Source organism: Erigeron canadensis, chromosome 4 (assembly GCF_010389155.1).
Source record: "Erigeron canadensis isolate Cc75 chromosome 4, C_canadensis_v1, whole genome shotgun sequence".
In the NCBI taxonomy this organism is placed as follows: domain Eukaryota; kingdom Viridiplantae; phylum Streptophyta; class Magnoliopsida; order Asterales; family Asteraceae; genus Erigeron; species Erigeron canadensis.
Genome location: NC_057764.1, coordinates 27417089 through 27433443, shown reverse-complemented (window position 1 = coordinate 27433443; position 16355 = coordinate 27417089). Strand labels below are relative to the sequence as shown.

Here is a 16355-nt window from a genome sequence, read left to right as displayed (position 1 = left end):
CGTTCTTTTTAGTTAAAGGAACAAATAAAAGAGCTCTCAATCGTCCTTTTTTTCCCGTGAATGTTCGTTCAATAATATTTTTTTTCTTCCGTGAATGTTCGTTCAAAATTTTTTTTCATAAAGTATAAACACCAATCATTAAGAATCCAGGACACTGTAAAAGACACTATTTATTTCTTTTAGACAACGTTAACAATACATCTATATATCAGTATCAATATCAAATGCCATTATCATAGCCGTCTTATTGTAAAAGTCTATGCTAACCATTATAGCTAGAAAAAAATAAATCAAGTCTTTTTCAAAATAGTTACCAACTATTTAAATAACTAACATGATAAACCAAATATTACCTAACACAACGCATGGGCAAACTAAAAAAACTTATCTTTATGAAACATAAGTCATACGAGTATAACACTATAACATAATTGATTATTAATAATTTTCTTTCCTAAAAGGAAAATGACATGTGAAGCAAACAATACAAAACCTATACAAAGTTACAAACACCCATATGCCCATTTATTATTATAATATTAAAAACTAAAATTGATGCCCACTTAAAAATACTTTACTTAAAATGTGAAAGTAGTAGGACTGTCTTACAGGGAACAACAACAGAAAGAAAACCTCACTCACTGGGTTTTCCATTTTCTTTCACATCATCAAATTCCCAAAAGAAAACCATCAAGAAAGCTAAAATCTTGGAACTTTTTTTTTTTTTTTTGATGGGTGGTCAAGAAAGTTTCATTTACAGCTTTGTAGCAAGAGGGACCATGGTTTTAGCAGAATATACTGAGTTCACTGGCAACTTTCCTGCAATTGCAACTCAGTGTCTTCAAAAGTTACCTTCAACTAATAATAAATTTACTTATAATTGTGATCATCATACCTTTAATTTCTTGGTTCAAGATGGTTATGGTATGTTTGTTTAGTTACTTTGTTTTTTTTGTTTTTTTTGCTTTTAGCTGGATCTATTAGACTATTAGTCTATTACTATATATATGTATATATATTGTGTGTGTGTATGTGTGTATGTTTGTCTAATAGGATCTGATCTTAGTTTGCATTGAAATTGAATTCTTATTGAGTTGTTTTGTCTGTTTTATGTGATTATTGATTGATTTGATTGATGGGTTTGGAAAAAGATTGAAACTTGTTATGTGGGTTGCTTTGATTTGATTGAATTTTTGGGAATTTGCTTTTGATTTGACTAGAAATTTGATAGGTTATCAGAAGACAGAGGTGCCTTGTAGCCTGTAGGGGTGTCTGGAATTGCTAATTATAATCTGTAAAGAGTTTATTTGATTTGAGGCTGCTTATTTTTTTAGTGCTTATTTATTCTAAATTAAGGGATTTTGATCATTTGAATGTGGTTATTAAGAAGATAAGCTTTTATATAAGCAATCTTGGATATCCTCTAAAAGAAAGTATTTTGTGTGTGGTAGATGCCTAGATGGGTAGCTTTCTTTTAGATTGCTCTGATGTGGTAATTTGAGGCTAAGTATTTAATTCCATAGTTTTTTGGTGTATCTAGTTTTGTAGAATGTGATTAAATGGATGTTTATGTGGAGATATAAGTGGTTCATTTTTATGTATAAAGATTATTTAGCAGGTTTCTTGAGAAATTTAGATTGATACCCATTTAGTAGGTTTATTTTGAAATTTGAAAACTTCTATTTGAGACATGAAGTTGTATGTGTCTTGATTAAGTATATTTGAATTTGCAGCTTATTGTGTGGTTGCAAAAGATTCGGTTGGCAAGCAAATATCTATTGCATTTCTAGAACGTGTGCGAGCAGACTTCAAGAAAAGATATGGTGGTGGTAAAGCAGATACAGCAGTCGCTAAAAGTCTCAACAAGGAATTTGGGTAGGTATACGCGAATGAATCTTTATATAATCATGTGCACCCAAGTGTATCTGTGTGAGTTTGTGTTGAATTAATACCAAGATTATTTGAGCATGCAGCCCGGTAATGAAAGAGCACATGAAGTACATTATCGAGCATGCGGATGAGATTGACAAACTGATTAAAGTGAAAGCACAAGTTTCAGAAGTTAAAAGTATCATGTTGGATAATATAGACAAGGTATGTTCCGAAAATTGAATTGCATTTATGGCGTATTTGGGCATTCGTTATCAAAGTGATTCTTGCTACTTGAAGAACCCGAATCAGAAGATAACCGCTAATTGAAATTAAGGATGGTTATATAATTTTACATTTATTTAATAATATAGTTTTCTGCTCCTTGCATGTTTCTTTAAATCTGTGAATGTGTACAGATCTATTTATAATGATATAAGCTGCGATGTATACTTAATTGATTTCGATATTAAAAGTAAGCATGTTTGGTCTCATCTTCCAGGCTATTGATAGAGGAGAAAACCTTACCACTTTAAATGGCAAGGCTGAAAATCTTCGGGATTCGGTAATGTTCATTTCTTATATTTGATATCAAAATTCAGGGATGAATAGTAATTTAAACCTAATTTGAATTTCTTCAGGCACAAGAGTTTAAGAAAGCGGGTACGAAAATTCGAAGGAAGATGTGGTATCAGAACATGAAAATAAAAATTGTTGTTCTTGGTATTCTTTTGCTATTAGTCCTTGTTATTTGGCTTTCTGTATGCCATGGTTTTGACTGCACCAACTGAAAATATATGCAGTTGTTGAGTATCATGAGAAAAGGGGGCAGGCTAAAGTTACATTTTATATTGAGTTATGTTGTAAAGTAAGGTCATATGGTTTGAGAGATAGAGTGGAATTAATTCCCTTGCCTCTCTTTAGTAACTCTTCAAATTGTTGTACCACAAAGTGTGAAATAACAAACTCTAGTTTCTTAAAGTAGCTTCTCCGTTTCAACTTAATAGCATTGCTTAATCCCAATGTGATCAAGAGTCTGAAAGTCGTCGTCATAGCTCGGTCATGATATAAGCCATATTAACCATGACTTGCTGGTAAAACTTAATCATGTCCAATCCCAACTTTGCTCTGGCCTTCTTAGGCATGTCGGTTTTTCCGGGTTTATTTATGTGTGGCCACATGCTACAAAAGAGACCACCTTTAGTTTTTTTATTTTTTTAAATTTTAACTCAATCTAGACATACTGCACGCGGAAGAAAGTTACTTTTTCTATTCTAAAAAGTGACAGTATAATCATTAGTCCATTGTCCATCATTGTGAATATTGATACAGGCTCAGATATTTCAAATCACTTTGTGTTACACCGAAATAAACAAGATCAAGGAAGAAAGAAGAAGAAAGAAAGATCATACATTTACATTAGGTTAATAATAATATAGACAAGTATGAAGATATTTAGGCCGTATGTATATCTGATGTGCCATACTGCAAACCATTTACCCGTGGCTATTTTTTTGGGCATTCTCTCTAGATATGTGGAGACACCCGAAAGAGTATGCAATAACCGCCTGTACTCGTGAGTCCCTATGTATAGATGACAGGTTTGTATAATTGTGGAGTAAATGCTAACTAGGTTTTGAACCATCTCCAAAGTAATTTGAAGGTAAACATCCTAAATTTTTTTACAAAAGATTTCAAGTTAGAATTATGGTCGTGAAGAGGTTTAGAAGCAGTCTCGGACTCTCGGGATACCCTCTGCGTAGTTAATTTGTACACCACCAGTTTTTGGCGATACCCCACTAAATATGCTTTATTGAGTTCTACAGTATAACACTGTAAAGCACATTTAGTGGTGTATTGCAAAAAATTTAGTGATGTATAGATGGCTTCCCTTTTATTTAATATATGTTTTTAATAATCTAAATATAGAAAACATTGACATTTAAACATGATAGCATATCTTATGATTTTGTAATCTCAACAACATAAAAAACTTTACCGATTTCGGCCAGACATGAGTCGAGAGACATAGAAGTGAAATATAGATGGTGTTGCTTTTAGTGGCGTATCCATGTACAGGGGTAGATAAGTAGTATACCAGTAAATGAAATCATTTTAACATACAAAAATTAAATAGGTTTCTTTATTTTGGATAAAAAAAAAAATTTTTAATGAATTTTTCTTTTAAAATTTTTTTACTGCATGTCTTGAAAAGTGAGCCCAACAAAATACGACCCATTTTTCCATCAAACTAAATTTTCAACCCATTGCCTACTTACTCTAGTACTCAACTCATAAATAAATGAGTAAATTACACTTGTCGTCTCTGAAGTTGATACATTTTTCGCTTTTCGTCTTTTAAACAAAAAAATTACAATTTTGACTTTAAAGTTGACAGATTTTTTCAATTATCGTCCCTCGCCAAACGTCGTTAAGTTTCAGCCGTTAAGTCGGACACGTGCAACACACGTGAGGGACTGAAACTGCAAAAAATGACAAGTTCAGGGACGAAAACTGAAATTTACTTTTCTGTTGTCATCATCTTCATCTTCCCTGGTTGACTTTCGTCGGAAAATTCGCCGGAAAACTTAAAATGCCGATATCTCACTCGTTTCTTAGAATTAGACCACGAAACCACCACCAAACTTCTCAAAATTAATTTCCGCACAAATCCTAACCAAAAGATTTCAGATTCAACACTTGCCGGAAAACTCAAAATACCCATAACATGGATTTTGAGCAATAATTCTATATGATTTAGCTTGTTCCAAGAATGCAATATTTCTGTATTCGCAAATAAGTCCCTGTTGGATTAGGTGTACGTGCTCCTCACTAAGACACCAATGGTGTGCCTCATTTATTATTTCATAAGCTCTGCACCAAAAAGAAAAGTATAAAATGGGGAGATCCCTTCATGTGGGTTGGGTTTTTGTCAATGAGGCAAAGACATAAGGTCGAAAATTAGAAATATATATAAAAGGGAGCAAAGAGGGACGAAATGACTAGGAGGCCTGACAAGCCCCTGCAACTCAATTATTTCAGATTAAAAATTCTGATAATTGTCACCTGGTTCTTAGTTTAAGTAATAGAAGTTCAAAGCAATTTACAATTCGTCATTTGGTTGATTATAGCTCTTGTTCTATATTTTGCATAGAAACTTTAAATCCGTTGTTCGTGAAATCCTTACGTCGAAATCTCATTCTGAAAGTTGTTACAAGTTTACTATTGATTCATCTAGTATTGTGTTAAGTTTCATAGCGATTCGTTACCTTTCATTTTTGGCGATTTAGTTAGATGTTAGTTTCATCGTAAGGTTTTTGATATAGTTTACTGGTCAATCATTAAGTTTATTAAGTTTTTACAATAGTTAAATTAGTAGATTGAGGTACAAAGAATTCGGGTGTGACAACCGATTCATTGGATCTCGTTTCGGTTATAAGTTATTCGCACTCAAAGTTGTCAGTTCGTACAAGTTCCATGCTAGTTTGTTGATTTTTTGGGTCAACTAGGTCTTAGTTACAATTTCATTTACGATGCTTTTCATTTACATTTCATGAAATATCGGCATTTTAAGATTTTTTGGTTAGGATTCGTGAGGAAATTAAGTTTGAGAAGTTTGGTGGTGGTTTCGTGGTCTAATTTGAAGAAACGAGTGAGATATCGACATTTAGTTTTCCGGCGAATTTTCTGACGAAAGTCAGCCAGAGAAGTGTGTTGTTTTTTATAGATGCTAATGTGTGATATGAAAATTATAAAGTGTTAATGTGTTATAAAAATATGTTGTCTACTTGAGGTACCAAAAGTGTAGCATCCTAAATTTTATTTGTATTAGAATTATTGACTAGAGTAAAAATGAATGGAATCATCATGTTTCAATTATGAGTTAAATAAATTACATGTTGTTAAAGTGTATACTTCTGAATTTAAGAGTGAGTTAATTTGATGTAGGGGGGACATCATTTACTAGTATAAGTTTTATAATATAAAATAAATATGTGAGCTGCCATAATCTAAAAGGATTAAAATGTGAGTGTATAATAGGTGGTCGTGAGATTGGGTTTCTTGTGGTGGGGACCGATCCAAGAGTCGAGGAATGGAAAAAGCAACTATGATAAAACTATATATGTAGACGGTAGACACATATAGGGTTGAAATATATAATAGAAAACAAATAACGAAAAAAACGTAAAGAGAAGCGGCGGCAAAACGCAGCAAAATTAACAGAGCTTGAGATCATACGTCTGATCAACACTTATCAGTTCAGATTCGATAGTGCTGGAAGGTAACAATCGGCTCTAGTTTCTTTAGCTAAATACACTTCCTTAGAATTGCATGTAACATGGCGTTGATTCGATGAGGTTTCGAGTGTCGCTAACACTATCTATTTATAGAACAGTCTTGGTTATATAATACGTCTAGATGAGTTTACATGTAAGTCTCGTTTAAAACTCTTTTCGGTTATAATGCGTAGTTATAGACGACTAATTAGATGATTGTTCGGATGACTGTAAATTACGACCCATCCCATGTTTTCACTACCCGAAGAGTTTCGATTAGAGTCCGAGCTAGGGGTAAAGCCGATCTAGATTTATAACATATAATAAAACGCTTTTAGAGTAGTCGCTAGTAAAGCTCACGAAGACTTGTGAATGTTCGATGTTGTCTATTAAGTTTCAAAAGAGATTCTGAATCAATTTTTTCGAATAACCTTATCAAGAGTCAAATGGTTTTGTGATAACTTGGAGTTCAATGTTTTGCTAAGTAAAAGTCATGTATTGGTAGTTTAATCCAAGTTAACAGCGAAGGTTTTGCTAAATGTCGATGTTGGGTGAATAAACCTGCTTACATGTGAACGAGTGAGTTTTCGCATGGTTGAATGGTGAAGGTAACGAGCATAACTTGGTGATAAGTTGCACCAGTATGTACTGAAAGTCTAGTTCCATAACTCATAAAGTCCTTTTGCATGTATGAAAACATAACCAAAACTTAGCTGAATGGTGTCGTCAAGTGCATGTCGAAATAGAAGTGAAGTTCATGTCAAATAGGATTATAAATTAAAATGCCAATGTCATATTTTTTTCTAAACAAATATGTCAACGTAAGATGGTAAGGGATGACATGTTTATAATTTGATTAGGATACCATATAAGTATTACTGGTGCTTGACGGTGGGACTCCTCGGAATATGAATAACAAATTTAGTCTAGATCATGCAGGTATTTAATTTTCTAAACATGTACAAATGCTCGAAGTTTATAATAGCGTCTTTATTTTATGTAACTGTTAGGTACTCGGGCATTCAAGAAGTAAGGAATTAAGTTGCGTTATTATTATTCTTTTTGAGGTAAGATAATTTACTTTTGTCATGCTGGGGACACAACAAAACGTAGCTTTTGTAATAACCTCTTTTAATTATTGTAGTTATCTCATGCATATGTTGGGTATGGGGTTCACATGGGAGGTTATTTGGGATTATTATTTATGTATGCCATGCTGATAATGTTGTTTGATATGAATGTGATGTGTGTTTATTGTCGGGCTTGTACACATAGTACACTAGACTATAGTAGTTGCCATGTCACATTGCACGATAAGGGCCCTAATGATGACAAGTTGAAATGTAGGTACGATGATAATGTGAGAATTAAATGTTGAACTAAAACTCGAGTATAATATTGATGTGAGAGTGTTAAGCTTAACCCACATTTGTCCTATGGACTTTTGTGCATGTTGATCACTCGGTGGTAGTCATGATACCTTTGTGTGACCCTAATCACGTGAGATGAGTAATTCCGGGTGGAGTGATTACCACTATATGTGCGGAAACGGGCTACTCCTGGATTGGTTATGCCTATCCTGAACGACGCCGATGGACCACCGTAAGGTCTATGTAACACCCCAATAATTTTAAGATAAATAAATTAACCCCTTTTTATAGTTTTGACTTTAAATTAATTTCCTAGTATTTTATTTTTGGTTATGGGGTTAATTTAGTTGGAACTTTAATGGATAGCGGGTAAAAATACCCACAAAAGTTAGTAAAGGGCGTGGCACTCATAGGAAGTGCCAGCCATTTCTTTTCTTTTTTTTCCACTTCTCACAATTTCACCGTTGTTCACCATCATTCCTCCATGCAACTTCATCTCAATTCTTCCAAAATCAAAGACAAATTCTTTCAATCCAAGAATAAAAATCATAATAATAATAATCATCACTATCAAATAATCTCCATTCAATAATTGAAAAGCTAGGGATTGTGGGTTTTGTGGTGGTGGCCGAAATTGCTAGAGAAAAGAAAGGAAGAAGAATTTTCCAACTTAAGTCTAAGCATTAACCTATTGGTTGTTGAGATATTGAATTCCCCTAATTTAGTTTTTATCTTTCTTTTTGAATTTAGGGTTCATGGATGAACCAAATTGGGAGTTTTTGCTAGAAAATGAATTATGGTTAATTTCTCCCAATTCCTTAGTTAACCTAGTTGTCATTGAGTTATATGATGTGTTTGATTATGAAATTGATAAGTTCAAAGTAATAATTTGAGTTTGTAAGAAAAGATAAAATTTTGCTAGTTATTGTAATGTGGTTGAAAAAGTAAGATGAACTACTTAATATAGTTGTTAAAGGTGAAAGTAACTCAATGACAAATAGGTTGGGTTTTGGGTTTGGAAAAGGTTAGTGAATGAGAATTTGGTAATTTTGAGCAACTAGATGAAATGGCCACATGATGGTGGTAAAATGAGATTTTTAGCAAAATGATAGATAATTGAGATTGATGAGTTAGAAAGATTGAGCTTTGTTAAGTGAAACTTGATTTTAAGCCAACTCAAGGAAATCGAGTTTGGGTGAATAGGAATGCTAGTGAATCATTAGTTTGGCTAAGTGAGTTAGCCAAGATTGTGAATAAAGTCTTATGTGCATATTGTATTGAATTGATAGGTTGAAAGCTTTGCACTCGTTATTGCATTGTTGATTGTTGTTAGTCACGGAGGAGGTGAGTACTCTTGCATACTCTTATATGTGCGTTGGGTCGATTACCATATGATGATGGATTCCGTGTGTGGTAATCAATTTGACGTTAGGGCCTAATTGAGGCCGGGGCATAAGAACCCCATAGTTGATATGAGATAGAGGCCTAAGAACCTCTTGAGATTATTGTTTAGCGTATATGGATCCATGTATGTTTTGTTAGCGCAAAAGTGAGTATGCAAGTGATGATATGACAGTATCATTGGCTACATGCGATAGTCTTTTGTGTTTTTGCCCTCCTTCGTGTATATATTTGTATGCAAGTTTATTCACTAAGCATTCACTTACTTTTTAGTTGTTTACCATTTTTATAGGTAGTTCTGGAAGAAAGAACTAGTTGTTGATTAAAGCTTGAAGTATTAGAAGTAAAGATTTTGCAAGACTTGAAGGTATTTAGGTCATTCATGGATGAATGACAATCTTGTGGTTTAGAGGCTTAGACATCCCTCCCCCTTTGGCTCTTGGTACATTTGAAGTTGTAGGTCAAACCTTTGTTGAAATTGTTTAAATGATCAAGTGTTAAACTTTACGTTGGTAAAATGGGTAAGACGACCCGTCATGATGAAGAATTTGTGTTTTTGAGAAATGGTCATTGTTGAAATGTTGGATTGTGTATTTATAACTTCTTTGGGTGTTTAAGTATGAGATATGTCTTTTTGGTCATAAAAATTGCTGTCAAGAAATGTTGTCAAATTGTGGTGGGACTGCAAGAAACTGCGGATGCTGCTTATCATCCTTCAGAGCATCCGCAGGAGAAGGCGGATCATCCGCCGGAGAAGGCGGATCATCCGCCATACCATCCTCCATCCGCTGTCCTCGACATCATTTTTACCGAGCCTTCGTTTGAACTCTCCGAGTCATGAAACTTGTAAATTAGTCTTATTATACCATTATAAGAATATTCCATTTGTCATTTCTTGATTTATAACATTTCGATTTTCGACGAAAATTTGCATTATTATTCCAAGTACCAAAATTTTTCCAACTTGTGCAATATTTTATTAAATGATGTTTAAAAGAGTTTGGGGCGTTATAGTCTACCCATCATGTCGGGTGTGAGGTTCCCTGTTAGGTCATGTGGCCGCCTACACACAATCTCATCTTTATGTTGATTAATTAGGCATAACTATACGATGAAAATAACGTAAGATGATGATTTAAATGATAATGTTGACTGAGGTTTGCTAGGCACTTTTATAGGTGTGTTAATTATTGTGACGATGATAGTGTTAATATGTGATTATTGTGTGCCTTAATTGGCAATTCTCTGTTTATACTAACATGTTATCTTACTCGGGTTTTAAAGCTGACACTTGTTTTGTGAAAATATGTTGTGCCCTCAAGTTAGATAGCAGTGAAGCAAGTAGTAAGTGAGAGATGGGGTAGCTATAGTGATGATAGAAGATGGCATTTTAGTTACCCTTATTTAGTATTACTTATGCAAATTTATTTGTTATGTCGTTTGGCACTTCGTATTGTTGTTTATGGATTTCTTAAATTGTCGTTGTGATACAATAAGTAACACCAAAACTATGATTGAGAAAAGATTATGTTTTAAAATGGACCTTTCTGCAATAAATGATCGTTTTATTTTAAAAAATTTTGAAATCCATATTTTATAAACTTGTGTGTTACAAAAAGTGAAAAAATTAACAACTTGAGGTATCAAAACTGTAATTTTTTTCAAAAAAAAAGAGGTCAAAAGACTAAAATACCCCTCACGTGCTTGTCACGTGAGAGCGTTAACGGCAAAATTTAACGCCGTATGAACGTGGTACCAAAACTGAAAAAAACACAAAACTTTAGGTATGAAAACTGTAATTTTTTAAGTTAGAGACTAAAAGTGCAAAAATTATCAAATTAAGGTAACAAAAATGTAGTTTTCTCTAGATTGCATAATCAACTTTAAATAATTGTTAGATGCTTTTACAGGGAAAGATATGTTCTCCAAAATTAGTGATAGACAAGATTTTGGAAAGCTTTTAAAAATTGAATCATCGACGAGGATAATTATAAGTTATAGTTATTTATCTGTTTTTTTGCTACTCATTAAGTTGTACTATACTTATTATATTCTTGACTGGGTTATACGAACATGGTTTCACCATTGTTTAATGAGTTATAATTTGATGTCGAATACCGACTGACTGATTTTAAAAAACCTAAAACTTATTTAATTTACAAAAGGTATATTTAAGTTTGTATACCTTATTATCTACGAGCATGGTACCCGCGCAATAGCGGCGGCAGTGGTGTAGAAGGCGGTCTAGTGGTGTCGGTGATGGTACTATTCGTGGTGGTGGCGATATCAAGTGGTGTAGGTTGATGTAATTGTGATAGTGAAAATTTTTAAAAGATAAGGGTTTAAAGTGTTAATTATTAAAATAAAGGTTTTGAGTATAAATTAATTCATTAAGGGCTAAACATAAAAAGTCAAGGACAATTCTGGTAATTCAAATGTACAATTACCTAAAATAAAAAAATGTATTTTTTCTTTATAAGGGAATATAGATTTCTAGATTCTTTTAGGAAATGTCTATACACATACCCATCAATTCGGCATAAATACCCTTATATGCGAGTACGCTTTTATACGAATAGTATACTCGTTTTGACTAGAAAAGTTTAAGTACTATACGAAAAGTGTCGATGTATATTTATCACCCATATATTTATACATATTCACGAGCATAGTATCCGCGTGTTGCGGCGAATACTATTGAGGGGACGTTTCATTTCATGATTAGTGTCTCAAAAGTCTAAGCTTTAGAACCCTAACATACAATCATAAAGAGAGTATGATCGGAGACACAAAATTAATATCGGTGGAGAAAAACAATACGACATTAATTAATCGAGAATGGAGATGGAGATAGTGGTATACAATAGTTAAATGTGTAAGGGCGAATAAGTAAATTCGCATATCTCAAATTTATAAACTTTTCAACACCACCTTATCTATATTATATTACGAGCATGGTACTCGCGCATTGCGTCGACGATGGCAGTGAAGTGATGAGGTGGCATCGATGAATGGTGACGACGGCAACGACCGTTGGTGGCAGCAAATGCGTCAAGTGGTGTAGGTATTTGATATAAAAGTATTTGATTTGAGTAGTGGATATCTTTTATAAGATAATTAAATGATTCTGTAAGTTAACTCATTAAGGGTAAAATGGTAATTTAATGTCTCAAAATCTTAACTTTCAACATGGGGATATAATTTTTCTATAGTAGTATAGAAGTATAGATAAAGCAAATAACCATGTCTAACATTTTAAGTTTCAACATTTACTTTCCCAAAATGTCTCTCCTATCTATTTTATATTACTTAAAATAACTATAATGTCTTTTCCGTCTCCTCAAATTTCAACCACTCATTATTTTTTCTCTTCTCCATAAATCATTTTATTCGTCTAATTCATTCTAAATCTTTTATGTCAAAAACCGTACATCGATAAGTTATAAAATTTATATAGGTGTTCTTAAAATTTAATGCTCTTTTATTATAGAAGTCATTCGATATACTTTCGGCAAATTTTTAAATCCGAGGGCGGAGTCTGTCAGATAAATCATCCCATCACCGCCACCGTCATTACATTACCACCCTGCCATCACCTTCATCACTGTCATAACGCGTGAGTACCTTTTTCTCGTAATATTTGGAATATAGATTTTTATGTCAAATTGAGTGTTTATATAGTAGGAACTTTCTTTTTTCTTAGGATAAAACGACTGCTTTTTAGTAGTACTTACAACTGTTTTTAGAAGTACCCAACAATTTTTGTATTGTCAACAAATAATCCGCCCAGATTTGGTTACCAACAAAACCTTTTTTGTCTCAACAATCGATACAACCAAAGCCCCCCTGAAAAAGTTCGTTCATTTATTCCCCCTTCAAACACACGACCACACACACACACACACACACAAAGAGAGAAAGAAATGGCATCTCTGTTTCAAGCAATTGCTGGAACTTCAACAGCAGCAGCCCTGTCCACCAATTTCACTTCTCGCAATTCCCTTTCAGGTTGTTTATATTCTTCAAATTCTTTTTTTTTTTTTTTTTTTTTCTTGCATTTTAATCTTAGATTTGTTAATAACTTGGAGTATTTATTTATTTATTTAATCCTTATGTATGTATGTGTGTATGTATCTGTATATCATTTATCATATATTTTATCTTTTATAGTGTTGATAGCCAACTGTCCACATAAAAATGCTACTTTTATGTCTTGTGTTGTAGTAATTGCTAAAATCTTGCTACTTTTGCTTATGTATTACCCATATATAGTTGTTTTCCTGAAAAACAAGGCAGGCATGTTAATCAGATTGTCTGTTTATGCCGAAAACATATACCCCTTTTTTACGAGTTAATCGTTTGAGATTATAATTTATGTTTTAGGGATCTGGTTTAGTTTTTATTTTGGCTTGACACAGCCTATGCTTGGCTCTTCCAAGTTTAAGATTAGCATGGGTTTGGCTCGACAAGAATTCAAGATGGATCTAGCTCGACTCAAAAAGCTTAAATACAATAATAACTGTCGTTTGATGTTATATAAATTACGCCAGAACAAAACTTGTACATATGTTAAAGCTTTTATAAGGGTCTAACAATAACAGAATATTAACAACAATATTATCTGTAAATACCAAGTTACATATACACTTATCGGTGCACATGCATATCACTTAAGGCTTGATAAGAGCTCGAGCCAAGCCCTTAAAGGCTTGAGCTTGAACCCAAATTCGATTATATCTCAAATAGAATAAGATCGAGCTAGAACTGAGCTTCAGCTGTTTAAATAAATCTCGACTCGGTTACAGCCTTAATTTGTGTGGCTTATTTATTGAATAACAGACAGGAAAGCTAGTTTTGTTGTGGTAAGATGTGGTGGGGTGAAGACAGACGGTGTTTCGAACCGAATAGTTGGCAGAGCTGACCAGCTGGTTACAAAAGCTGTTGCGGTGAGTCTATGAATATATATGTATTTCATTATATAGTTGATTATGTGTGTGTGGGTAGTTTTGATTCACTAACTGTTGTATTGTGTATGTTTCGTAGACAAAGGCTGATACTCCACCAGCATCAACTGCATCGAAACCAGGGTAATACATACATTTCGGCGTATATGCATATAAATTTCTTTTGGTTATGACTTTAAATAGCTACACACTGATTACTTGCTATTCAGCATGTGCACTTGCATAGTTTTCTTATGAGCTTTGATACTTAGAAATAAGGTTTAGCATGGTATTTTCTAAGCTTAATACTTTAATAGAACTATAGATTCTGTTTCCTTTATATTGTCTTGTGGTTTTTCACTTTTTGATACTAAATTATTAATAACTCAAATGCTGCTTTGTAAGATCATATGAAATTTAGATTGAAATTGTAATGTTGTGAAATATCAATGCGGATAGATTACTCTGAAATTGTAAGTTTCAGCTGGATCATCCTTACCTATATGTAGCAATCAATAGGTTTAAATCAACTTCTTCGACTCACCTGCTGTGATTTTAGATTATATTTTAAAGTTGCTGTAACCCCCCAACCTGCATCAACATAGGATTATAGGAACAAATCCCTTTGAATATGCCAAGCATGAAAGTATTACTGACACACCTTAATTTTTTGGAAGTGAAATCGATGATTCTTTATAATACCTGGGAAATGTTATCTTGCTTAATTGTGACTGTGAGAGGGTCCAGAATATACTTTCATAGTTCCATGTGCCTGAACTCTATGCATTATAAGTTCTTTAATAAAAAAAGGATATATATGTGATTTGGTTATATTGGACTACTGTGAGGGTCCAGAATATACTTTCATGTGCCTGAACTCTATGCATTATAATTTCTATTAAAAAAAGGGTTATATATGAAGTGATTTGGTCATATTGGACTACATAATTACATTTTCGTTTGAATAGTAAATGATACTGCTTCATACATAAGCCATGTGCTACTTCTGTTAACTGGCACACACACAATTATACATCTAGAAGACCTATTGCGTTTTCTTTCAATAATGGTGATACTATTTCTTCTACAGACATGAATTATTACTCTTTGAAGCACTTCAAGAAGGCTTGGAAGAAGAAATGGAAAGAGATGCACGTGTATGTGTCATGGGAGAAGATGTAGGCCATTATGGTGGTTCATACAAGGTCACAAAAGGACTCGCTGATAAATACGGTGATCTGAGAGTCCTTGACACCCCCATTGCTGAAAACTCATTCACTGGGATGGGAATTGGAGCCGCCATGACTGGCTTAAGACCAATCATTGAGGGAATGAACATGGGTTTCCTCCTCCTTGCTTTCAATCAAATCTCCAACAACTGTGGTATGCTCCACTATACATCTGGTGGTCAGTTCAAAATCCCGATTGTCATTAGAGGACCAGGAGGAGTTGGGCGCCAGCTTGGTGCCGAGCATTCCCAACGTCTCGAGTCATATTTCCAGTCCATTCCTGGAATCCAGATGGTAGCTTGCTCAACCCCTTATAATGCGAAGGGGCTAATGAAAGCAGCTATCCGGAGTGACAACCCGGTCATCCTTTTTGAACATGTTTTACTCTACAACCTCAAAGAACGGATTCCTGATGAGGAATACGTTTTAAATCTTGAGGAAGCTGAAATGGTCAGGCCGGGAGAACATATCACCATTCTGACATATTCCCGGATGAGGTATCACGTGATGCAGGCTGCCAATACTTTGGTCAACAAGGGTTATGACCCAGAAGTCATTGATATCAGGTCTTTAAAGCCATTTGATCTTTATACAATTGGAAACTCGATTAAAAAGACACACCGTGTGCTTATTGTGGAGGAATGCATGAGAACCGGTGGAATTGGTGCCAGTCTGACTGCAGCCATCAATGAAAACTTCCATGACTACTTGGATGCACCAGTTGTGTGTTTATCTTCACAGGATGTGCCAACCCCATATGCAGGGACTCTAGAAGAATATACCATAGTTCAGCCACCTCAGATTGTGGCTGCAGTGGAGCAACTCTGCCGTTAGAAAGGTGGTTAACAGTAGAAATGAAAGACAATAGTCTCCATTCTCGTACTGGTATCATTGCTTTGCTTTTTTTTTTTTTTTTTGCTCCTATATGTTATGTAATTCACCCATTTATATACTTATGTGCTTTTCATTTTCTTTTCGTTCTAGACTTCTAGTTATGTTTCTTATATATGGACCCTTGGTTTTTATAAGAACAAGATTCTTGGATTCTTGCAAGGATAACTGAAAATGAAATTGGTGCTTCTTTTGCTTGTACCTCTTGTATTGGTTGTAGCTTTAGCCCTTTAATTACAGTTCTGATTTGTTACATTGTTAAGGAAAAATAATAATTTGAGAGTTCAGGTTAGTCTTTTACATATAACCAGGCAAATGGTATGTATTATTGTCGTAACCACTATATATACCGGCCAAATTTGGCATTCTCACTTT

General features: G+C 33.9%; 2 protein-coding genes across 2 annotated transcripts; both read left to right on the top strand.

The window, feature by feature from the left end:
* The first annotated feature begins 563 nt into the window (after nucleotides 1-563).
* On the top strand, nucleotides 564-2850 carry LOC122596054 (vesicle-associated membrane protein 724). The gene is made up of 5 exons (XM_043768557.1): nucleotides 564-924; nucleotides 1734-1875; nucleotides 1974-2094; nucleotides 2372-2434; nucleotides 2511-2850. Exons 1-5 carry the CDS (start codon nucleotides 732-734, stop codon nucleotides 2658-2660), a joined length of 669 nt encoding a protein of 222 aa, XP_043624492.1. The 5' UTR covers nucleotides 564-731; the 3' UTR covers nucleotides 2661-2850.
* Nucleotides 2851-12665: 9815 nt separating this feature from the next.
* LOC122596359 (pyruvate dehydrogenase E1 component subunit beta-3, chloroplastic-like) lies at nucleotides 12666-16199 on the top strand. Its single transcript, XM_043768923.1, has 4 exons — nucleotides 12666-12925; nucleotides 13757-13863; nucleotides 13961-14004; nucleotides 14951-16199. Exons 1-4 carry the CDS (start codon nucleotides 12841-12843, stop codon nucleotides 15921-15923), a joined length of 1209 nt encoding a protein of 402 aa, XP_043624858.1. The 5' UTR covers nucleotides 12666-12840; the 3' UTR covers nucleotides 15924-16199.
* Nucleotides 16200-16355: the final 156 nt, after the last annotated feature.